General features: G+C 32.1%; 1 protein-coding gene across 7 annotated transcripts in view; it reads left to right on the top strand.

Annotated features, from left to right (window-relative positions):
* The window catches only part of LOC105327130 (multiple epidermal growth factor-like domains protein 6), a 148,754-nt gene that overhangs the window by 118,803 nt on the left and 4,046 nt on the right, over positions 1 to 25,905 (top strand). For 3 of the 7 annotated variants that reach the window (XM_066074346.1, XM_066074320.1, XM_066074351.1), the window contains 13 exons: positions 19,198 to 19,335; positions 19,472 to 19,603; positions 20,316 to 20,453; positions 20,753 to 20,890; positions 21,021 to 21,152; positions 22,434 to 22,571; positions 22,991 to 23,122; positions 23,296 to 23,427; positions 23,559 to 23,690; positions 23,863 to 23,994; positions 24,128 to 24,259; positions 24,932 to 25,069; positions 25,447 to 25,578. In XM_066074346.1, coding sequence (XP_065930418.1) covers positions 19,198 to 19,335; positions 19,472 to 19,603; positions 20,316 to 20,453; positions 20,753 to 20,890; positions 21,021 to 21,152; positions 22,434 to 22,571; positions 22,991 to 23,122; positions 23,296 to 23,427; positions 23,559 to 23,690; positions 23,863 to 23,994; positions 24,128 to 24,259; positions 24,932 to 25,069; positions 25,447 to 25,578 — 1,746 coding nt within the window. Of the gene's footprint in view, positions 1 to 18,112; positions 18,242 to 19,197; positions 19,336 to 19,471; positions 19,604 to 20,315; positions 20,454 to 20,752; positions 20,891 to 21,020; positions 21,153 to 22,433; positions 22,572 to 22,990; positions 23,123 to 23,295; positions 23,428 to 23,558; positions 23,691 to 23,862; positions 23,995 to 24,127; positions 24,260 to 24,931; positions 25,070 to 25,446; positions 25,579 to 25,905 lie in introns of all 7 variants that reach the window. The other 4 variants (XM_066074315.1, XM_066074333.1, XM_066074326.1 and 1 more) reach the window with 4 other exon arrangements.

Genomic DNA, 25,905 nt, shown 5'->3' with positions numbered 1-25,905 from the left:
TCTGTAGCCTTAGCAACTTTTGCCACAGAGTTCAAACACTGTGTACTGCCTTCCAGACTAGCTGGCGATTCTCTGTCCGTCAATCTTTGTAAACTTTCACATATGAGATATCAGCTGTGAAAATGAAATGTATCTCATCTGCATGGTATATTCATAGAGCTTGACATCTTAAATAAACATACTAAAAATATTCACTTAGATGTGGAAAATGAAAATTATACTAATTTAAGTTCGATATTTTTTTTCATAAATACCAATATACCAAACAAGAAATATTGCAGGTAAATGGTAACTACCTTTTCCAGTATTATCATCATATAAAATAAATATGCATTGCATTGCCTCTAAGACAACATATTAATGAAATAAAATGTTGGCATCCTTTAATTGTGTAGATTCAAAATGTTGAAATTATGATTACACACAATAAGGTAGGCCCACGATGGGTGCTGATTTTTTAACTGATATACGTCTTAGGAAATGTATGATTTTTTTTTATCTGAAATGAGCTAATACTGTTCACATATGTGCAAAAACTGTAGGAAATAATATACCGGTGTTATATATAATTAATATATCACAATAATATTTTCACCCCTACCCCTTTATAAAATATTGAGTTTGAGGTCAGAAAATTATCATGGTACCTAACTTTGCTAAATATTAAATTTTACTGTTCTTAATTATTTAAGGACACACGAGACGTTCCTCATTAACTGATATACGTCTTAGGAAATGTATGATTTTTTTTATCTGAAATGAGCTAATACTGTTCACATATGTGCAAAAACTGTAGGAAATAATATACTGGTGTTATATATAATTAATATATCACAATAATATTTTCACCCCTACCCCTTTATAAAATATTAAGTTTTAGGTCAGAAAATTATCATGGTACTTAACTTTGCTAAATATTAAATTTTACTGTTCTTAATTATTTAAGGACACACGAGACGTTCCTCAATTTTATATAATTTTCCTTGCTAAATTATTCCTTACTTATTGACATTTGAACTTGTTAATTCCCAAAAATTCAGGGTTTATTACCAGGCTATTTTTAGAGCTATAATATTTAGAATTTAAAATAGCATGCAAAATGCATTTGAATGCTTATAAATAAAGTCAAAGTATATATTTACAATTGAACACTTTATATCTAAATAAAAAAAAGTATCATATAACAGGAAAATATAATTATGGAATTACTTGGTGGAAATCTTCACATTGTGGAGATAGGACAAAATAGAAAAAATGGAAGATAGGTCGCGTCCAACCGTAAAGTGTGTTAAGTCAATGTAGTTTGCCATTGCTGCTCAGGTGAGTGATGTGGCCCATGGGCCTCTTGTTCTATTATGGCTATAGAGGTGCATGGCAGCATTACAAAAATAATTAAATTCGACAATGCTAAACGTAGCTTTCTTCTTACCCGCACAAAAAAGACAAAGAAAACATTCTGTTGTTTAACTGTTTCCAAGAATAGAAATTATGTTAAAAGGGTTTTACATGTAACCCATAATAAAAATGTACATGTTTTCCAAACTTTCCTGAATATGGTCTTGGATCTGCACTAGTACCGGATGATGAAAAGCATCCATTTACATGTAAGAGACTACATCAAGTTCTCGAGGACGGCAATTGTTTGTACAAATTGTTTTACACATGTTTTATCTATTTCTAAATACACGCTAAAGCCGATAAACTATTCCCACTTTATGTCATATCAGATCATTTAGACCTTTAAATGTCAAATGATAGACTATATATACTTTTTATTAATAAGTGTTTGAAAACTTTAAGCGAATAAGCGCGCTTGCATTGCTATAGACTTGTAAATATTATGTAATCGATATTCATAAATTGGAACCCCCTCCCGTACCCCAAATTGCTGGATCCGCCTATGCCATTTATAAGTATAAAAAAAGTTAAATATTATGTGAATCGAGGATAAAGTGGCTCCATGTTGCACGTCAGATGAATGGCGGGATCTAGGATGTATTGAAACTCTCTCTTCCACTCTTCTTTCATGTATATACCGGTATATCAACAGATGCAGTTGATGGCATTTCCATCTCGGTGATAGGGCCATTGTCCATGCAGTTTGGCTCTTTATCGTGCCGCTGCCTACAATTATCTTGGCACGATACATCAGAATTTAAGGTCCATTTAAAGACAGATTTTTAGACTGTTGCTATGTAAAGTTCTGTTGTTTTGTTTGTGTCTATTACTACTTCACAAAAAGCACGCAGTCCAACAAGATGAATTAACTAACCTAAAAGGAGTTAAAATTCAAATTATGTAAACAAACAGTTCCATCTTAAGATTGAATTTCTAAAATCAGGTGAAATTTACAACCAAAATATACTGATACATTCCTGAATACCGTTAGTATATGTTTATATTACTGTGTATGTTAATATATTTCTCTAAGTGATAGTTAAACTTTATAATGTATACTATTAATTATGTATATAGTTACACTCGCATCATGGGTTCGATTGTAAATCCCGAGAAATATACTCTGTGTTCATTGTGTTTTTATCTTCACAGGTAATGTTGCCCTCAACAAACCAACATACCTACATGACCCAGTGTATGGTGACACATTTGACGCCAGTAACACTGTAGATGGACGTAAATCAGACCTGAGTTTTGGTGGAGGTCAATGTGCTGTATCATGGAACAAACAAACCGCCACCTGGTGGGTGAACCTGACCACCATCCACAACATCCAAAACATCACCATTTACTTCTGGACGGACAATAATCTACAGGGTATAGTCTCATTTTATTCTTTTATATTTACTCTCAGATAACAGTTAAAAATCCACATTATATTTATTTATATTTATTTCCACTGATTATTATATTTAAGAATTATCCTATTGTGTTTGATGTGATGTTTGAAATGATTATTATGCATGTTTATTTGTTGATTATTTTTATAATGCCGTGCATTGTTTATATACACTGTACAGTAGCTCCTTTATTTTCCACGTTTGTTTTAATACCAATAATTTTTATGTTTGTATTGCTTATGAAACGAAATATTAAACACAAGTTGATGCTGAAATTTCGTAAGAATGCTGCTTTTGCACCCGCTTTAAAATTTGTAAAACGACACATTAGTCATGTATTTTTATTCTACATATAGACCGACTGTTAAATTATTTTAATGCTTTTAAAACTCATTCATTTGACTAAAGGATTTGAATAGTTTGAGAAATATGTCAACACTGTAAACATATACTTCGATACTTCTCATGATAGGAAAATCTGACTCTTCGTGACATTTACAATGTACAAGAAAAGTGCTCTTAAAGAAACAACTTAAAACCAAATATATATGTATGAATGAACCATAAGTGATAATCTGCAGGACACATACGTTGTTCTTTTGTGCAATCTGACAACCTAAATCCACGTGTTATGTGTACTTTTTGGATATTATACGTACACACCAATTTGTATGACTAGATTTTCAGTCTGTCGTAACATCGCCCAAGATTACGCATTTTGTATATTTCTATATTTATCTTAAATTAGTGACATACATGATTTTAAATTCAATAACATAAACAGGTTTGTAAATGCAGCCACTATAATGTTACACCTTTAATATCAAGTCGACGGAATAGCTGTTGTATCAATTATAACCATATTTATGTTTATCGCTAAATATGAACACTACATGTGCACGGGTCAAGACCCTGTTTTTCGATAGTTATTTGAGTTTTCCAGGGAGGGGGGGGGGGGTTCTAGTACATATGTCTGGTAATTATATAATGCAAATTAAACTATGCCCCCATCATGTGGCCGATATTTGTATTAAATGAGAGAGAGAGAGGGGGGGATTGTATAAACATTGAGTTCCACCTACTCCCCTCCCCCCTCCCCAACCACGGATTAGGAATTTGGGGGTTTTAGAAATAATCCTTTTTTTTGATTTTCTTTTTTTTTTTTTTTTTTTTTTTTGCTTGTCAAGATTTTTTGGATGAGGTTGCCTCCCCCAACTTTCAAAAACGGTGCTACGAGAGAGAGAGAGAGAGAGAGAGAGAGAGAGAGAGAGAGAGAGAGAGACAGAAACATCGGTAATAAGGAACATGAGATGTAGTTAAAAATAGAAAACCAGTATCATAATGACAACTCTCTAAATATCAGCTACCTCTATCAGTTCTCGTACTATAGATACATGTAAACATATACTGAAACTTATCTTGTATTTCACCAAAAAACCAAATGTGGATAATTCTTGATTATGAAAATGATTAGAAAATACAACGTTGTACACTAATAAGCTTGAAAAATTCATCTGTTAGATTAAATGATTAAAAGTAGACACATTTTGCAAATATATATATCAAGTATGCAGGTAGCATGGGTTAAAACTAATTAAATTTTGATTTCTGTAAAGTTTTAATTTATTTGCTTATATCGTGCGGAATAATCCTCTAAGTATATATATTTAATCAGTACTACATTGTACAATGTACCTGCAATCTAATTGAATTTAGACTTGTACAACAAGAACTCTCCTCTACGACACGCAATTCTTCTTTTCTGTTAAAGCCAAGAAATTCAGCTTAAAAAATAAAAGACCAAGGTCCTTTTCCTCACGATTTTTATTTATCTCATCCTAATTTAACGTCTGTTTTTTACATTGCGCGACCTGCCGATTTAATATTGAGAAAACTTTAATTTTACCAATTCAATCTCACAATATTTGATATTTACATACTGGTATCCCCCCCCCCCCCCTCATTGTTGCATGAATTTCCTCACCTGTTACTCCTTAATTTGATAAAATCACTTAAAGGCATTATTTACCTCAAAGGGAATTAATTGGCTGTGTAATTTACTTAGGGATTAACTGAGGTGTCATGGTCTGAGCTATTATTCATTTATCATTTTACACATGTTACATGATTTTTTGTTTTATATACTGTTGAAATTCTGTTTGACATTAGTCGTAATCGGACAGCCGTCCCGATGTCACCGATTTGTATCAAAATTACTGTCAGATCCTTAATAAATGTTGAAACGCTGATTGGACTTTACTCGGTCACTTTTACCAAAAAGAGGGCTACCACCCCAGTGTTGATCGGGTTATAGTACAGCCGAATGTCGATCGAGTTGTACAGTGGTACTTATCGGTGTTGCTAAATTTATTGTCGGTAATCGTCCCAAATCTTTCTGGACTGGACGTTGCCAGAAACATTTTTACGGACATTCCTGGAAATAGGATAGTACTTTGACAAAATATCCACAACTTAGCTCTGTTTTTGTCTGTATCCAACTGAAAAATTGAATTATCAATTAACTCAATCATCGCAAAACTGCGAAAAAACATTTTCGTGTATTGACTTGTACATCCCTTGTGTGTTAAAGTCTTAAATTTTTGCTAACTAGCTATGATATTGAACTTAGCAACTTTTCTGCAAGTCATTTGAACAAAAATTGCATTTAACATGAAGCAAAGACATTTTCAGATTTTTTTTTTTTTTAAACATTGAATTTTCTGCAATAATCTCGTGTTCCTCCAATGGTCTTTTCAAGATCATAGTTCACGCTTTTTCAACTGATTCCTCGGCACCATCACATACCCCGTCAGAATTAATTAGTAAGACTACCAACTACATTTACAAATGTCAAGTGCATAATGTCCTGACGTTACGTCCAGTTTCGTCAAAAAATAAATGGTGATGAATTAAACTGTGTGGTTTCAGAATTAAACAATTTCTACCTTTACTATCCTTTGGAACAAAAATAAATAAATTTTGAAACACTTTGATTAAAGGTAGCGGGGGGGGGGGGGGTTGCTCGGAACGGCTTATCTAACAAATCTCCATACTGGGTCACACCAGAGAACAACCCATCTTAGTCTTAATAAATAATATCTGAAATAACACGATGGTGAAAAGCGATTGAATGTTGTTATAAAACCCTCCGAAAAATATAAGACTGACACAAACCATGCAGTACCACAAAACAGTGGAGTAGAGACAGTAACAACGTTTTTGAAACTAGGCGGGGAGGGAGGGCAATCGAAAATCTGAATTTATTGGGGGGGGGGGGTGCTTAAACTTACTATGACTTCGACTAATCGATTTCACTGTTAATAACCTGAATTTAACCTTACGTTTTTACATACTTCTAAAAGCGTGGGGAGGGGCAACTCCATGATAATCCAATGCTCTATATGTATATTTGGAAAAATGGTTACTGCGAGAAAAAGTGGGAGGGGCTTTCTGCCCCCTCCCCATCCTACACCCGGATGCTAGTTGTCTGAGTTAATCTTAGGTTGCTGATTTAACCACGTCCGTGGCACAGGGCCGATTTTGGGCCAAAACTATTATTTAAACTTTAGCTAATTTAATCATCTGTTATCGTTTTAAAGATAACAATAATCAAATTTATGCATATTTTAAATATTAAAGGTTGCATTTTTGTGGTTTGTATATCATTGTTTTCATAAATTAACAAAAGAAAAAAATATGTATTATTTAAAAAAAAAAAAAAATTTGCGACACAGACGAATCCATGTGGTACATGTATGTTCTGTGTATGAGACGAACGAGTTCCTGCTCATAGCGGTATTGAATAAATGAAATAAAGATTAACTACTTTAAAAAAATAAATATTTTGCACTCAAAATCATTTTAGAATAATAAGTGATAAAACCATTAGATACACAAAGCGATTTAAATGACGTCATTTTACGTGAGTGACGCCAAAATTACATGTGCGTGCTCGCATATTCTATTGTTTGGTGTCATGCCCCGCTTATCTAAACAAACTCAATATTTACAGCACAGAAGAATGCATTTCACTTATAATATTTACTGCTATTTTCTAACTAGAAATCTAAAAATATAGTTATTTATCCAACAACTTTTACAAGTTTTTGCAGGATACAGTAAAAAAATATGAATCAAAAAATGTGAGTCGTGTTGTAGTGTTGCATTTTGATGCAAGCAATTTACAAGAATAGAAATCTTGTATAACCCCCTCATATTTTATTTCACAGGTAAAAAGAAATTTGATTTGTAAAATGTTGTCTGCATTGTTTCTGGTCAATCTCTTACGAATAATAACGGCTTTGAGTGGATTTCTAATGTTTTAAATGCGTCACAATCTTCTGAACTTCCATTTAATATATTTACATCTACCGAGTATGATTCTGTCTATTTCCTATGGAAACTTGTAGTTAATTCAGACTCAAATTCCATTAGGAGGCGATTTGACCACTTCTTGTTTAAGCTATTACGTCCTGATGTACATTAACAGAAATTTAGTGAATTTCAAATAATTTTTACAATAAATTTATTAATTTGTTGGCCAATGTTTTTGTTTGTAACATTTTGACAATACCAAACTTCACACCAAATCCCAATGAAAATAATACATTTTTTACATTATGTAGCCGGTGTATTTCACAGATAAATATTTTTCAGCCCTTTCAAACATATCTTGGTAAATACTTTTCATTATACAAGTTTCATATTGCAATAATTTACACCAAAATTTAACAATGCTTTGAATATACAGTGGTGAGCGTCCTATTTCAGTATACACCATCAGTGATAAAGTATGTTTTACTTTAAACATAATTTTAAGATATTCTAAATGTTTTTTTAAAGCGTCATCCTTGTGGAAATCCCATATTTCACTTGCATAGCTCAATACACTACATACATGTATCAGATAATGATAAGTGAGTAGCATGATTAAAGTATACATTTTTCATTGTTTTCATAAGCTTAAAGATACATTTCTTTCCTTGTGATGCCAGTTGTAGCTGGGATTTCAAGAAGCTACCAGTATATTATAGTATTAGCCCTAAATAAGTAAAAATATTAACAATTTCAACCTCCTCTTTATTATGCAGCAACTTTTTAGTTTGTTTCAAGCGTCCAAAATTTCTAAAATAATTACTTTATTTGTTTTACACACATTAACTGATTTTTTCCAGTCATTACAGTATCCATGAAGTGTATCAAGTATATTTTGTAAACCTTCTGGAGATTCAGAAAATAAAACCATGTCTTCTGCCTACTTCATTAAAAACAGTGATATTTCTTGGAGTATAATGTCTTCACAATTTGACATAATGTACGAATTCTCAAATTATTTAAATATAAAGAAAAAAAGTAGAGGAGACAATGCCTCACCCAAAAGGACTCCTTGCTCTACATTGAAAAATTTACATTTTTTGTTCATATTTTACATAACTCTTGACATTCTTATACAAAAAAGTATACTCTGAATCATGTTTTCCCTGATACCAATTTTTATATGTTTTTCAAAGAGAAAATTTCTATTAACATTATCAAATGCCTTTCGATAGTCTACAAAACAATAATATATTTTTTTTATTATTTGAAAGATGCTTCTCAATGATACTTTCAGGTGAAAAATTAGCGTTTACTGTTCCCACACCTTGTCTAAATCCAAATTGTGCATCAGTTAGAGCAGAGTTCTCTTCAGACCATTTCATCATATTGTTAAGTAAAGTTGTATAAGTTTAGTAAAGTTGTATAAGATAACATGCAATACATGAGAGTGATTCCTGTATAATTATCTGTATCGTCTGGATCGCCTTTTTAAATATTAGTACAATAACACCGTCACACCATGTGGGAGGAAAAATACCTGCCTCAAACATTACATTAAACATTCTTGTTAAAAGTGGGCTTAAATTATCACACACATTTTTAAAATATTCATTAATCATTTTATCCTTTCTAGGTGATTTTTTACATTTTATCAATATATTGTTAAGTAAAGTTGTATACGTTTAGTAAAGTTGTATAAGTTTTTAACATGCAGCACATGAGAGTGATTCCTGTATAATTATCTGTATCGTCTGGATCACCTTTTTAAATGTTAGTACAACAACACCGTCACACCACGTGGGAGGTGTTTCATATAATTAATTTAATATAGAGTCATTTTCTGTGTAATCTAACTGGGAATTTAGCAGACTATACTAATCCCAAATAAGACTAATATAGAAAAGAATTCGGTATAAGTTAAAATATCATACTCTAGGTCTTCAAAAATTTTCTTATCATATAAATTGTATTAAGTATTGTTTTCATGTGATATGTACAGACAACACATACAGAATATCACTGGGACATATCACCAGACCTTTATTAATCATAACCCAAATAGCGGTATCATATACACATTTCAAAATATGTATGCTTTTTGATATATGTTTTTTAACTTATAAAATAATACCACCGCCTTCCCTTTGCTCCTGTGAAACATATTTATGTTAAATACATTCCTCAATACATAGTCTTCATAGTAATTACTTTTATCACCCCAGCATTCGGAAAGAATACTTTTTCATATTTGCAAAAAAGATCAACAAAAATTTTATCATTAAACTTATCTACAAAAAAATGGCCTATAAACATTCCACGAAAGAATATTTTAACAGCCTGTACAGTCCTGAACGCTACCATTCAGTTCCGCGCTTTGTCTCGGCCCGAGCTTTGCGGTCGAGGTCCTTATTGGGTTTGGATAGACGCATCCCTGTAAGGTGTCCTGTCCTCCACTGCTCCGGCGTAGTCCATAGGCTCTACCGTCACTGGGTCGCAGTCACTGTTACCACTGTCACAACTCTCCAGATCGTATAGGTGACCATTAATATAGAGCAATCGCGAATGAATTTCACGGTAGCACCTTCTCTCTTCAGCCCCATTATCGGGATAAGTCGCTTCGCCTTTGATCTACAGTAGCCGGAAATTGACGAAGAACTCCCCATGGTGTCCCCCTCAACCAGTTAGCCCTCTCTAGCACTGTGCTAAGGTCCGAGTGGTAGATGAAACGAGCCACAATCGGTCTAGGTTTGCCTCTTTGGAAAAGGCCAACTCTGTGAATATTGGCAAATTCAATGTAGTGATCCAGATTTAGCTCAATCATCAGTAACTTTGGCAATAAATTTGGCCCATTTAAAGTGCTGAGATTTGCAGGTAAAAATACCATAGTTTCTTGTTCAGAACTATGAAAATGCGACCTTGACTGTGTGCAACAATTGTCGGTTAACGTTTGATCGGTTGAACTCTCTGCCGGGGTAAATAAATGTTGTTGTTTTTTCAAAAGAGTTACTTACTGTCCTTTGCAAAAATAAAGTTTCATTAAAATCAAAATTTGTACATGACAATTTTATGAGACAAAAACTCCAATCAAATGCAATCACGAACACCTGCATGTTCTTTTAATACATTAATTATTTTTTCCAAGGCTGTTCGCCCACGATATCCTATTTTCAAGGACGAATGGGTTACTTTTATTACTTTTATTACATTTACATTTGACTGTATATTCTTTTTAGAATTTAGCATTTAGATTTTCGCTAAATCAAGTACAGCTACAAATGCAATTTATATAGATATATGTTTAAAATAGGTATATTACACAATACGATAACTTAGACCCACACTTACTTGTTAAACAATTATTATCTGCCTAACATCGTACACGTCAGATATGTTATTTATTCATAAATGAATTATTAAAGTCTTTCTTCAAGCCATTTTTTCGTAAGTATTATGAAAAATGATTAATCGACATTTTTTTCCAATGTTAAATTTTCAAAACCCAATAAAAAAGTACATGTATATATAAGATAATATTTTGATTTTTCGGTGAAATTAACTAATTTCAATATTAAATATAATTAAAAAAAATCGTTTAGAATACCATAAGTAAAACAGGTGCGTAAAACGTCACTAAGTCGATTTGACGCGGAAAGCCCAGCATTATAATATAGCGTTATAAATTTTGTAACGTCATATACCTGTGTGTTACATATTTGGCAATTCGAACATTTACGTTGGCCGCGAAAGGGTTAGGGTCGGTGGTAAGTTTAGAATTATGCTCCCCCTACGCAGGGTATTGCGCTGTCTAAAACGCCAATGCAAAGAATAATGTTCAAATTTACAGGTTACCATGTAACGTTTCTTATTAAAAAAATACTTATCATCAAAAAAATATTTTTAGTTAGAATAATGTTCAGAAGTATCTAAATTATGTCGCCGGTTCTAAAAAAAATAACGTTATTCACGTCGGAGTCAGCGTCTTACGATGACGTCAATTGAGACTTTGACGTAACAATTGACCCCCCCCCCCCCAAAAAAAAAAAAAGAAAGTCGTGCATTTCATATTGCAGCTTCAATAATTAAAATCTAAAGTATTATTTGCAAAATTAAATCATATGATCGATCCTTTAGCTGTTTGGTCCGATTTAATATTAAATTTTGTATTCGCTATTAAACGATGGTTATGTTCAGTAGGTGTATAATAATAGACACTGCAGTAGTTGTCCCGGTCAATTAAGCCATATTTCAATGAATAATTAACTAGAAAATTTGATAGAAAAACAAACGACATAAAAGGGTATCACATTATTACGCCTCATTTTAAAATTTGCCCCTAACGTCGAGACTGGTATGGTTGTATTACGGCTTTGACATCACTTTGAATGAAAGTCAGAATGTTCAAACAAATTAAAAATAAACCTGTGTACAATTTCTTCGCTAATATTTCTGAAGTTTGGTTTGTTAACATTAGATTCATAACATGCGGGTTGATTAAACCCAATCATTCGTGGGACGAAACCAAACGGTCCCCTTTTCTAAACATTCCCATTTTGCATTTTGGTTTGTCTTTTTCGTTTGTCCAATAAGAAATTATTTTTATTTAATTTGATTTTTTTTAACATTGAAAGGAAATCGATTCTGCTGGTGTAAATAGGAGAAAAGCTATAACTTTCTAAAATAATTGGTTTGGGTGGAAAATTATTTGAAACAGTAATAACCAAATATCAAACAGCTTTAAATTTGATTGGTAAACATCCTTATATTCTGTGCAATTCTATATGTAAAATGTCTAAGACACGTTTATAGGACCAAACTTTGAGGGTGGATGGCATTAAAACCATCCGATCAATTTCGTTTTAATTTGGCAAACAGTTTACTTATACGTTATCTTTCTATCTCTGAAAATTGTATATTTTTTATTTTTCTAGATATTAAATTGAAAATGATAACCCCTATTTCTATATATTCCTATATATAATGTCGAGGATACGTCAGACATATGACCGAAATCTAAGCGCAGTAAACAGAAAAAAAACAACCCGGTTAGTGTACTTTATATTTTGGACATAGTTTACTCCACTGGAAAAACAAATTAAAGGAACTGTTTGAAACAGTCTCCCCCTCTTCCTTAAGAAGCCCTGATTGTCACTTTAATTGTTATGAGATAATTCAAAAAGATATCTGAATTTAATGAACAAGTTGTGTTAAAGAAACATACAACGCAACGGGCGAGCCTTAACAAATTCAGTAAAAGATTAAGATTGGAAAGTATAAAATTTAAAGTGTGCATTAATGTAAGGATGACTTAATTGAATAACCAGTGTAGATTCAGCAGGTAAGGTGACTGTTGTATTTTGCTGGTCTATTGTATAGTATACAGTTTGTAATGCACGAGTATATAATTGTATAAAACATAGATGGCATTTTGTAAAAATTTCTTTTTCAAAATCACTATCCACATTTCGTTTGTTGTGACATTACAGTGAGATCGTCAAAGCTAATTATTTTTTACTCGCAGTTTTATAAGTACTGTTGATGTCTGACTTATAAAAGAGAAGATAAACAAGGAAAACAATAGAACATTACTTGTGAAATTAAATAAAAAAGTCATTAATTTTGTAAATAGATATTTAAACTACCTTGGGTAAAGATACGTAAAATGTAATGTCGGTAATAGGCGATAAAATGATGGTACAAAAAGGATCATAAGTAATAAATATTTTTTAAGAATGAAGCACTTATGTGTATTTTTAATTATACTTCACAATTGCTGTGTTTTAATCTGTTTTTGTTACATGTTTGCTTGTTAGCTCCTCGGCAGCTTATATAATAAGATGTATTTCAAGTTGGATAAACCTATGGTTGTTTGCTCCAAATATCCTTGGATATCTATCTATCTTTCTATCTATCTATCTATCTATCTATCTATCTATCTATTTATCTACATAGTTATTGATAAGTTTTCAATATAACAATTAAAAAGATTAAAAGAAGTAAAGAAAAAAAAATACAAAACAACATTTTACGTTCGTGGCGTATTCCACGATGACCGTCTACGTAGTGTTAACATGCCCTACTCAAATTGTCACACAATGTTTAAAACATCTTAAGGGTTCTTTTCTCGTAACGACAGTCATATATCTTTGAATATTGATTGATTTTTTGTTGACATGAATTAATTCTAGATCGCTAGAAACTTTAACTAAACTGAGAGCAGGTTTTTCACGAAACTGTACGCGACGTTCTTCATACTTCCGATCAGATAAAGTAAACATGATAATGTTGTAAAAAAAAAAAAGTAGAATTTATGTACATGTATTTAAACGTGGTGATCGATATTGCACAGTTTACGTATTATACTTCTTTCTTTGTATATACAGACTAATAATTGAAGATATAACAGAAATACATGTACACAGATACAGAACTTGCTTTATTGATGTTTGACACTAATTTTCATAGAAACGTAACAGATCACTGCAAACACTTTTTATATGCTGTGATCATTGTAGTTGTTTTAAATTCCAACAAATTAATCATGCCGTGCGTAAATTTGATCTAATGCTAAGGAACAACGACATGGTATTATGTAAAGGAACCCTAAACGTTTTTAACGAGGCACCTGTAAAATATGGTAATCTAATTATGTTTGTTGTTCGCAGTCGATATATAATGTTTCTAAATGAACAAAATACTTTTTGATAATAATTTTTTTATTAATCATTCTAAAAATTGTAAAAATATGGACGGCGATGTTGATTTACAACTAGTAAATTGTAATCTACATGTTTATATTGCAGTGAACACAATTAAATTTCATAAGAAATAAGAGAGACCTAAGTAGTTAAAAACAATGATTTTTTAAAGAACAGTTGTGAATATTATTCCGTTTAACACCATGTTGTGGTAAATGTTTTAAATTCCAGTGTAATCCCGACAACTCAGGCATAAAAACAACTCTTTCCTTAGCGCTGGGGAGGAAATTATGTAAAACAAGTGGGTTTTTTTAAAGAACCAGCTACATGTTTTAGAGCCGGTTTTGTGGTTTATCTCTGATCATCCCCTGTGTGTTGTGCTTTACTATGGGAGGAAGGTTAGAGTTAGGACCCGAGCCGAAATCAATATCCTTTTTCGTCCGTGGCACTCACCCTTTACAGGAGTATACCAGAGGTATATTTCAACAACAGGCACATGGGAGGGGGGGGGGGGTCCAAAGCAGTTTTTCCGTGGTTATATAGGGGTATTTACCTTTGTAGATAATTACGTTATTTGTAGATTGTAACAATCACTCGCCAATAAATGTAATGAATATTTTATCTATAAATGTTCATTTTACTTACGTTCTGCTTATATTAGTGGCTTTGGCATATATGGGATGAAATATGATAATTATTCAAAACACAACCTTCAATCCCCTGTGTAATTTTTAATTTTTATGGGTTTAAACAAAATCTAAAAGGTTTAACAATTATTTGGGCTTAACATAATTAAATCTTTTTTCTACAATAAATGGTAGCATATATAAAAATACAAAATTAACAAAAAGAAATTTATGTTAATGCGATGAAAAGACATGTAGGTACTGACGATGCACATATCAAGGGCTAAATACATGCAAAGGTTTTGGTTATTCCTCTGCCTATTTTTTGTATTTACTACCTACACACAACTTCAAAAAAATGCCATTCAGTAATATTGTTTATGATATTTTTACAGAGCGCGTTGCATCCTTTTTTTAGTTAAAATCACCACTATCCACAGCAATAAAGATATTGTTTAATTAATCTAGCTTCTTTTATCAGTTCATCTTTGATTATGATTCCTTTTGTAGTTTGTTTGCTTGGACATCAAATTTCTTCCTTGGAGTCTCGTTGTATGTCTCCGAAATAACGCAATTATACTCTTTTATGATTTTTTACAGAGCGTGTTGCCTCCTTTATTGTTAAATTAATAATCCTCAGAACAATAATGAAATTGTTTAATTTTAGAGCTTCTTTTATCAGTTCATCTTTGATCGAGATTCCTTTTGTAGACTTTTATGGTAGGTGGTCAAAATACTTCCTTGGATTCTCGGTGTACGTCTCCAACACAACAGACAGACTACAGGGAACACTGTGTTACAAGGACGATAACTTTACAGCACTCACCATACCTTCTGTCTTCACCACCATATGTCCTGTACATGGACAGTACGTTATCTACTACAACGAGAGACGACCAGGAGTTATCTACCCTAGAGGGTACTCTAATGATGTAATGAGTGACCTCTGTGAAGTGGAGGTGTATGGTGAGTGTTCCAAAAGTTTCACTGAAATTAACCTTGAAATAATGTTTTACCTCTAAATAATTTTTCTCAGAGCTTAATCAATCGATTTAATGAAAATACTGATCACTTGACAAATCCAGTTTGTTGACATACTAAACGTTGCGAACGTTCGTTAGTTTGAATGACTTAAACGAGGAACAGCTGTTGATGTTTTATAAAACAAGCACTAGTCTACTGATTTGTACTTGAATAAGGATTCTTACTGGTAATGTAAAAAAAGTTTTAAGAAACATTATTTCGACAAGTTCGTGTATATGAAATTATAAACACACAAACAAAGCGTTCTGTTTTCATTGCGTCGTCGGGATAAACTTCTTAATAGCTAGCGTGATTTTCAGTTTTATATACTACACAGTGGCGTTGCAAGAAAATTTTATCCAACTTTGACAAAACTTTGACGAAACTTTAACAAAATCCATTTTATATCAATTTTTAGCAGTAGATATAGTTATGTTGAAAATTGTAGAAAATCCTCTGAAATTAGGTCACTGATGCGTGTAAGCGAGGGGCTGCGTCAAAAATAGTTCGGAACGAAAGTATTTGATAAAGCATCACCCATTAATTTATATCTTTAATTCACATAAAGTTAAGCTATAAAAAATGAACTCATTATCTACTCAAGTTTTACTCGTATGACCTGGATTGGAGCAATTTACGCGGATTATGAAGCGTAAACTAACCCAACAGAGGTTATGATCGTATACTTGTCAATATTTTTTTGTTTTGTATATGACAGCATACAGCTGATTTTATCATGGGTATTGTTGCTAAGATTAGCGACTTACGACTGAATTTAAAATGCTCTTATATTCATCAGCTACAAAAAGAATTACTGTAATGCTATTTAATTGTAAAAATACCGGTAAAATGATTTTGAATACATTTTCATGTATAAATTTGGTTTTTAAAAATGATTAAATTTAACTGAACAAGTGAAGATTTTGCCGAAAGTACCTTTGTAAAACGCAGCCGAAGATTTACGGGATATTCTAAAATATTTCCTTGCAGAGTAAGTTATAAAAGTTTAAAAGAAGATAAAAGCAAATTCAGATCGAGACCGCCATTTTTGGGTCATCTCGGGGTCAGCTTCACTGGTTAGTTATTATCATTAAATTTCTTATAAGTTTTGTAAACGTTGTTTTGGGCCTTTGTCACGTGTTTGACTTATCAACATAAACAAAGGGAAACTAAGAGGTAATATCTTTTGCGTTGGGGTTCGAAGACAAATCCCGTTAAGTGTTTAATTCAGAAGGACGGGAAATGTTAAGCCAAATCATTAGAGCTTAGGATACTAAAGATTCCTTATTTTACACGGGAATTTGTATAATTCTGGGATTTAACCGTTTTGCATCATACCGCAATAACATCAAATCGCGAACGCTGAATTTTTATCATAGAATCATTAAGTTCCTATCTGTCCGAAAAATAAAAGTGAGATTTTAAAATCCGCTAAATGTGCTTCACGTTATTTTACGAGGATATTTATTCCATTCGTTTAATAAGGAATCTACAGTATGCTAAGAGAGCACATTTGATGACTTTGTTCGATCATCCCCTATTGGATTGAGATTTTTGAGAGATTTAAGTGGGGGAGGAGTGATAGGATATATTTCATATTATTTTTTTCTGACATTTGTGGTCATCCTGGGGCACCCCTAAACACTTGTATACTTTTGCCAGTTGGGTATAGTGATTTTGATCCAAAAAGTGATTATGTAGGCGTGCCAACTGCTTATTGTTTACCCGTAGCCCTGAAGGACTACCTACTAATAGGGATTTCACTGTTGCATCGGCCATCAGTTGTATTATGTTACCATATTAAAGCCACTTTGATCTTATGAGAAGCATAGTCAAAGGTGTTTTATACTTTGATCCACTTACGGAGACGGACAGTGTAGCACCCAGGGAGAACAAATACATTAGCACTGTGTTCATGCTGACCCATTTTAAGGTTACTAGAACCACCCAACATGGCATGCATTTGCGATGCAAGCGACCAGCTTCGCTGATGTCATTCTTCGTAGGTGAGCCTAAGATTCTTAAAAAGGAGTAGTTACGCAGGAAACCAGTAATCAGGTGCAGCATGCGCAGCCAAATAAGGAGCCACATTCTAAGACCTTATGCTCGGAAAACGTTAGCATGGACAAACTGATAATTAACGCAGGAATGGAATATGTTTGTCACGGCGGACCAGCTATATAGAACAAGATACAGCCCTAAAACGGCGGTGAATGAAATCCTAGTTCCTAACTCGTTACCCCTATGTTCGGTAGTCGAGTGCAATAGAATTGAAAATCAAAAGAATAAAAAACAATAAGAAGTTTTATTCTTTCTTTCATTTGATTAAAATTTCAAAGACACGACGGGGGGGGGGGGGGGGTTATTATGTTGACTGCATAAAATCCTAAGTATGAACTGATAATGAAATCGGGAGGGGTATATTTCTTTTTTACCCCCTTGTTTATTCAAAAATCAAGGAGTGGTCAACATTTGTGTAGCGATACTTTATCACCATAAATTGTCAAAGGTGATTTCAATATATAGTTCAATATACCTGAGATAATAATCAACGGCATGATATTTATACTTTTTAATTCACCGTATTACAATGTAACAATAGATAAGCAAACCTTACAATTTGTTTTAAATGCTGTTTACACCCTTTTTATAGGATGTCCTGGAGGCTTTTACGGGGCTTACTGTTCTAACGCCTGTCCAGATACCAATTGTTACTGTCACTTAGAGACGGGCATCTGTCAGGGCTGCAAACCTGGGTATCAAGGTTACCTGTGTAAATCAGGTAATGTATGATCTATTGAACACTTTTAAACATTTGCATTATACATGGATACCACAGTATGGTCTTAGTGTAACTCATTTACAATGTTTTACAATTCTTTAATGTTGCCTTTTTTTACCTGTAATGTTAAACTTCATACTTTTATAGATAAACGTACACCATTTCTATGAACCAAGATATACGAGGATGTGTATATTGTGTATATTCATATTATTTTGCTTTATATATTAACGCCACCATTGGTGTAGTGGCTTCTCTTTCTGTGCAATGATTTACTGTTCGTCGGATTTTAAATAAATATTTACAAAATTGATACTTATCGATAGTTTCATATTCCAAGCGCATGTCTCTAAATAGTTTAGTTACCAATACGCAAAGTTACGACTGAGTATCAGAACCTGTCTTTAAAAACTGACATTAAAGTATAATTGATTTGTAATGCAAGATGAATAAACTAATATAATGCCTCTAAATCAAACAAACTGATGCTGCATAAAACAAGCAGGCACAAAACAAAAAGAGCAAAATTATTAGAGTTATTAGAAATTTGAAACAATACAGTTATTTTTATGCTACATGTATTTAAGATTATAAAATATCCATAGAGATAATGTGCGCATGTATATTAAGCTTTAACAATAGATTTAAAAATATATAGTTTATAAAAATTAGTTTAATCCAACGTTCTTGATTATGTACTGACAAACACGATCTGACTATAACTTTGAACTTAATTGAGTTGCATTCAGAACAAAAGTGTTTTGATGTTGTTGTACATTATTTATTTTTTTTTGGGTATTAATTGGTTATTATATTAACATTATATATGTTATATTTGTTTTAGATATCACCGGAAAAATGTTCTATGTTCTTGTTTTGTAAACATTTTTTTCATTACCGTTTCATTGTATTGACCACCTTATAATGTGTAAGTAAACATTGTATATTTCCAATAGCTTGTGTTCGAGGATATTATGGTGCTGAGTGTCAACAAGAATGTGGACACTGCCGTGACTTAACTCAATGCTTCCACACCAACGGGTCATGCTTAACTTGGTGTGCAGCTGGTTATCAAGGACAAAAATGTGAAGCACGTGAGTGGAAATATAATACATTTTAAGAAAAAAATAAAAATCAACTTTATTTACACTTTAGTGGACGATTTAGCAATTATCTATTATACATGTATCTAGTTCTTAATCTAACCTATATGTTATTTTTTACATTCAGCTTGCCCATATGGATTGTTTGGACCGGACTGTGTTGACAGATGCAACGACACCTGTGATGGATGTAACAGATTCAATGGTTCCTGTGATTCTGGGTGTAACCCTGGATGGCAGGGATATGAGTGTCAAGATGGTAATGAGAAATGTGTATATGCATTGTGTTCATTTGTTCTTTTTACTGATTAATTGACTGTTGTACCGATAGTAAAATGATGTTAAAAATATCAATGGACCAACGATTTTAATTATAGTTTTACACAGTTGTGCTTTGTTTCTTTTTTATTTACTGTTTAAGTTACTTTTTTCAGCATTAAAACTTTTAATTATTGTTAATAGATTGTTTATTGATTAAGCCGAATCAATTTAGACGATATCTACCACCATCAAATTTAGAAAATTGCCCATAATATAATATTAAAACTTGACTATTTTCATTTTATTTTATCAAATACGAAAACAACAAGTCATCAAGTCGTTGCACGCATCTCACTTTGTGTGTAATGATGGTGTAACAGAGAAAAATAATACAAAGGAACCGATTTTTAAAAGTAGAATAAATCATTCAATACTATTTTTGATCTAGCCAAACGAGTATAAATCCCTGTATTTTATGTTATTTATCAATTAGTAAATGTATATTTGCACATTTAGTTAATCGTCAAAATATTTCATCTGAAAGTGCAAAATTAATCTTGCTATTATATATAAATCTTTATGTAATCAATCAGCGCTAGTTTTGAAATAGGCTGTTTGCTTCCTCAATATTTCTGTTCTATATAATTCAATTAAAAGACGACATAATTTAAGTATAGTTTCTTACTAAGTTTACCTTTTTTTCTCAAAAGTTTGCGATAAAGGATCATTTGGTGAAAACTGCAGTGAAACATGTGGACACTGTCGTGACATAGACAAGTGTTTCAATATCAACGGAACATGTTTGACTGGCTGTGATGCTGGTTATCAGGGAGAGTTGTGTAAAGCATGTAAGTTATAACGTTTAAACCTAATATGAACTTCCAATCAAATCCATACACTGAGAAACAAATAACTAAACCATTGTATACTATGTTAAAGATGTTAAGCAGACAGAAAATTTGCAGTTTGTTTTTTTTTTTTTGAAATTTGGCTTAATTCACTTGGAAAACTATTGCAATGTCCCTCATTATATACATACTTGAAATACTGAGAATTTGAAATAAAATCGGACCTAGCATATTTAATTACTGTTTCTTTTTATCGATCAACTTTTAATGTTGAAGTATGCAATATAATTTTCCATTAGCGTGTGTACGAGGATTATATGGGGCTGAGTGTCAACAAGAATGTGGATACTGCCGTGACTTAACTCAGTGCGTCCACACTAACGGGTCATGCTCAACTGGGTGCAAAGCTGGTTATCATGGGGAAACATGTGAAGCACGTCAGTCCAAAACTAATTTATTTTAAGAAAAAAATCAAAATCAACTTAAATTACATTTTAGTGGATGAATTGGCAAGCATCTATTATACATGTATCTAGTATTGATTCATACGTTATGTATTACTTTCAGCTTGTCCACACGGATTCTTTGGACCGGATTGTGCTGACAGATGTAACGAAACATGTGATGGTTGTAACAGATTCAATGGTTCTTGTGATTCTGGGTGTAACCCCGGATGGCAGGGATATGAGTGTCAAAATGGTAATTACAAATATGTACAAACTCTGTGCACAGTTTTTAAGACTGTTAGGTAAGAAAAATGTTCATTGACCAAAAAAATACAATTATAGTTTTCAACAGTAGTGTTTTGTTTTTTTTGTATATACTGTCAATATACTGTCTAAATTATATATTTCGTCAGAAAAACTTTTTATTACTGTCTTTAGATTATCTCAAATCAATTAAGCTGATGTCTTCATCTATCAAACTCAGCACTATCAGCTCCTAAGATAATAAAAAACTTAAACATTATCAATTTAAAAAAAAATAAATAAAACAAAGAAAATGACTCGCTGCCTACATCTTACTTTGTGTGTAATGATGGTGCGAAACAGATAAATAAATGCAACGAAACCGATTTTCAAAATCTAAAATAAAAACAAAATTGTTATCAACCAAGAATATTTTTTTGGTTTAGCCAAAAAACAAACAAGACTCATACAGTTCATGTTATGTTCATATATCAATTACCGTAACAAATGTATATTTTGTGCATTAAAAAAATCCATGGCAGTGGCACTAAATAAATACAAAGTATTAAGTTTTCATTGACAATCTTTATAAATATTCCAGTCTGAATTTTCTCTATCAGTTTTCAAATCCCTACCCATTTTTTTCAATTTAACAAAAACTTAAATGATGATACTAAAACATTTATTGTATTGAACTAATTATATTACCTTCATTCTGCTGACAATACAGTAATATGGAGTTAATGATCACAATTTTGAGATATGGTATCTGTTATCGTTTTTAGGCATATTTTTCAATATTTTGTAGTGTGTGGTATTTGCTTATTTAATTGAAAAGTGAGATATAACCAACAAAACATATGCAAAATTATGTTGACTTACAAATCAAATCTAAACTTTTTATATACAAAAAATATTTCATTGAAAAATAAAATTTGAAAAATTTTGTCCGAATTTCCTTCGTTCTGCTAAAAGTCAAATCTTGTTTTAGCCTAATTCCATAATATAGTAAAACATTTAATGTTAAGTCAACAAATATACATTTCGATAACAGTTATGCATTTAGAACAAATTTTACTCATGACATTAAACTTTATAACAATCTGAATTTAAAACTCAAACTCTGAGTAAACAAAATCCTTAATCTATTGTTTTCAAGCAGCTTTAGTTTAGAAACAGTTTCTTTGCTTTTCCTAAATTATTATATAATATAATTTAATAAATAGATGACAAAAAAGTATTTTTGTTTGTTATTAAGATAACAATATTTTTTTTTCTTTACTTAAAACAGCTTGTAATAAAGGATCCTTTGGTGATAACTGCAGTGAAACATGTGGACACTGTCGTGACGTAGACAAGTGTTTCAATATCAACGGAACATGTTTGACTGGATGTGCTGCTGGTTATCACGGGGACTTGTGTACAACATGTAAGTTTAAACAGATATGAACTTTCAATAAAACCCATGTACTGAAACAGACAAAAAATAAGATATTGCATACATTACTATGCTTTTTTATAAATGTTTTGCAAATAATATTTTAACTTGTCATGACAAGTTGCTTTACTTGCACTGTATATATAAGAATTATTGCTTAATCTACATTTAATCAAACCAACACCAATCCACTGATAAAATGATGTTTTTTTTTTATATACATGTATAATGAGATAAAAGATAAATAGTTCAAAAGCTGGGGGCGGCTTAATGGCTACGTTTCTCCTTCAATTATCTTTTAACTTCCTATATTGCACTGTTCAGTTAAACGAATGTCAGAGTCTGATTCTATGTACGTTTTTCCTTTTTTGGGGTTTTTTTTTGGTTCAATATTTATATATTAAATGTAGCTTGTCCATACGGATTCTTTGGAACGGATTGTGCTGACAGATGTAACAACACCTGTGATGGTTGTAACAGGTTCAATGGTTCTTGTGATTCTGGGTGTAACCCCGGGTGGAAGGGATATGAGTGTCGAGAAGGTAACGAAAGATTTGTACACACATTGTGTATGTATGCAGTGATTACTGGCAAAATTGACTGTTGTTAGGCAAAGTAAAATGATCCAAAACGAGCAATAATGCTTTCATAATAGGTTAACAGTAATTAGTTAATTGATATACTATATTATACACAATTTGCATATTAAATGAAGCTTGTCCATACGGATTCTTTGGACTGGATTGTGGTGAGAGATGCAACGACACCTGTGATGGTTGTAACAACATCAATGGTTCTTGTGATTCTGGCTGTAAGCCCGGATGGCAGGGATATGACTGTCATAATGGTAATGGTGGTTTTGTAATATATAATATATACTGACTTAATCCAACAAACTATTAGTTACCTTTTCTTGAAGAATTGACAAGCATTAGTATTCATGTATTAAGCTTTTGGTGCATTATTTATTATCTTTAGCTTGCCCATACGGATTCTTTGGACCAGACTGTATTCACAGATGTAACGACACCTGTGATGGTTGTAACAAAATCAATGGTTCATGTGATTCTGGGTGTAACCCCGGATGGCAGGGATATGAGTGTCAAGAAGGTAATGAAGAATTGTACACATATTGTTTATGTATGTTGTGATTACTGGCAAAATTGATTGTTGTTAGGCAAAGTAAAATGATCCAAAACGAGCAATAATGCTTTCATAATAGGTTAACAGTAATTAGTTAACTGATATACTTTATTATACACAATTCACATATTAAATGAAGCTTGTCCATACGGATTCTTTGGACTTGATTGTGGTGAGAGATGCAACGACACCTGTGATGGTTGTAACAACATCAATGGTTCTTGTGATTCTGGCTGTAAGCCCGGATGGCAGGGATATGACTGTCATAATGGTAATGGTTGTTTTGTAATATATAATATATACTGACTTAATCCAACCAACTATTACTTACATTTTTATTGAACCATTGGCAATCATCCAGTATTCATGTATTAAGCTTTTTGTGCATTATTTATTATCTTTAGCTTGTCCATACGGATTCTTTGGACCAGACTGTGTTCACGAATGTACCGACACATGTGATGGATGTAACAGATTCAATGGTTCATGTGATTCTGGGTGTTACCCTGGATGGCAGGGATATGAGTGTCGAGAAGGTAATGAAAAATATGTACAGACATTATTGAAAAATGACTGGGTAAATATTAGGTATAGACTGTTAAATAATCTAAGAGATTATCCATGAACAAAAATTTCAATATTTTTTGTTTATTTTAATTTACTTGAGACGTTGTTGGCAATAAAACTGTTTTTACAGATTTAGATTATTCCAAATCATATCAGCTGATTTCTCTTACGATCGATCCTTTATAGGCAAAAACAGTAACTAAAGTGGGTATATAGAGTGTATTTTAGCAATTATAAATAACAAGACATTAAGTAACTTCATGCATCTTATTTTGTGTGTAATAAGGGCGTAACACAAATAGATAGTGCAATGAAACCGATTTTTGAAAGCCGAAGTAAATGTGTCTTCATGTTCAACGCTGTTATAATCTCAGTGATTTTTTTATGTAGCCGAAGGAGAAAAATTCCCATAGTTTTTTTCATGTTTTTAACAATGCACAAATGCATGTTGTGTGTATTTATTTAATCGTCCCAGTATTTCCCCAGCGAATAATAATCTTGTTCTATTATATTTTATTTAATATATTTTCAGCTTGCTCTACTTATCAGAAGTGTGTTTGATTTCAAAAATAACTGTTTTATTTAATGCAAAAAAAGTTTAAACTTTGGTTTGTGTACAACATCAAATTTTCTTTCAATAGCTTGCAATAAAGGATCATTTGGAGATAACTGCAGTGAAACATGTGGACACTGTCGTGACGTAGACAAGTGTTCTGATATCAATGGGACATGTTTAACTGGATGTGCTGCTGGTTATCACGGGGACTTGTGTAAAACACGTGAGTAATAACTTTCAACAAGGTATGAACGTCAGATCCAACCATATCCACCTGTAATCAAAATGTATGATGACTTTTTTAAGACCAAAACTCACTACAAAATAATTTAAACTTTTTAATTTTCGATCAAAAGTATTTAATTATCTGATTTTGATATCACTTAGATCAATAAACATTTCATATGAAAGTGTTGTGATGTGCATGCACCTTTCCTTTAAAGTGATCTTAGAAAAAGTCGACTAGCTAGGGGCGACTAATTGGTAATGGTGTCTCCTTTAATCATCTTTAAGCTGGCTATAGTGCCATTTTCAGTTAACTGAATGACAAAAATAGGTTCTGTATACATTTATGGTTCGTAGTTCATATTATAAATGCAGCTTGTCCACACGGATTCTTTGGGCCCGATTGTGCTGACAAATGTGACGACACCTGTGATGGTTGTAACAGATTCAATGGTTCTTGTAATTCTGGGTGTAACCCCGGATGGCAGGGATTAGAGTGTCAAGCTGGTAATTTAGAAATTTGTTGCTTGTAAAAAAAAAAGGCATACTGTATGAATGTAAACAATGTCCTTTTTATCTCACTAGCCTTTGTTGACTTTAAGCAGATTAAAAAAAAAAGGTCAAGCACAAAGAAAAAGCGCAGACATGTTCAAAACGTTCTTAAATCATTACATTATTTTGTCGCCATTTCCGTTCTATTTTATTATGAAATTAAATTTACAAACTATATGATTAAACTTTAATACTAATATTTTGTATATACAATTAATATAATAAAAAAAAATATATTTGACTAAACAATAATGCATTTCTAAATAAAATATTTTCTCTTTC

Source organism: Magallana gigas, chromosome 1 (genome assembly GCF_963853765.1).
Source record: "Magallana gigas chromosome 1, xbMagGiga1.1, whole genome shotgun sequence".
Classification (NCBI taxonomy): domain Eukaryota; kingdom Metazoa; phylum Mollusca; class Bivalvia; order Ostreida; family Ostreidae; genus Magallana; species Magallana gigas.
Note: the sequence above shows the minus strand (reverse complement) of the source record. Positions and strands in the feature narration are given on the sequence as shown.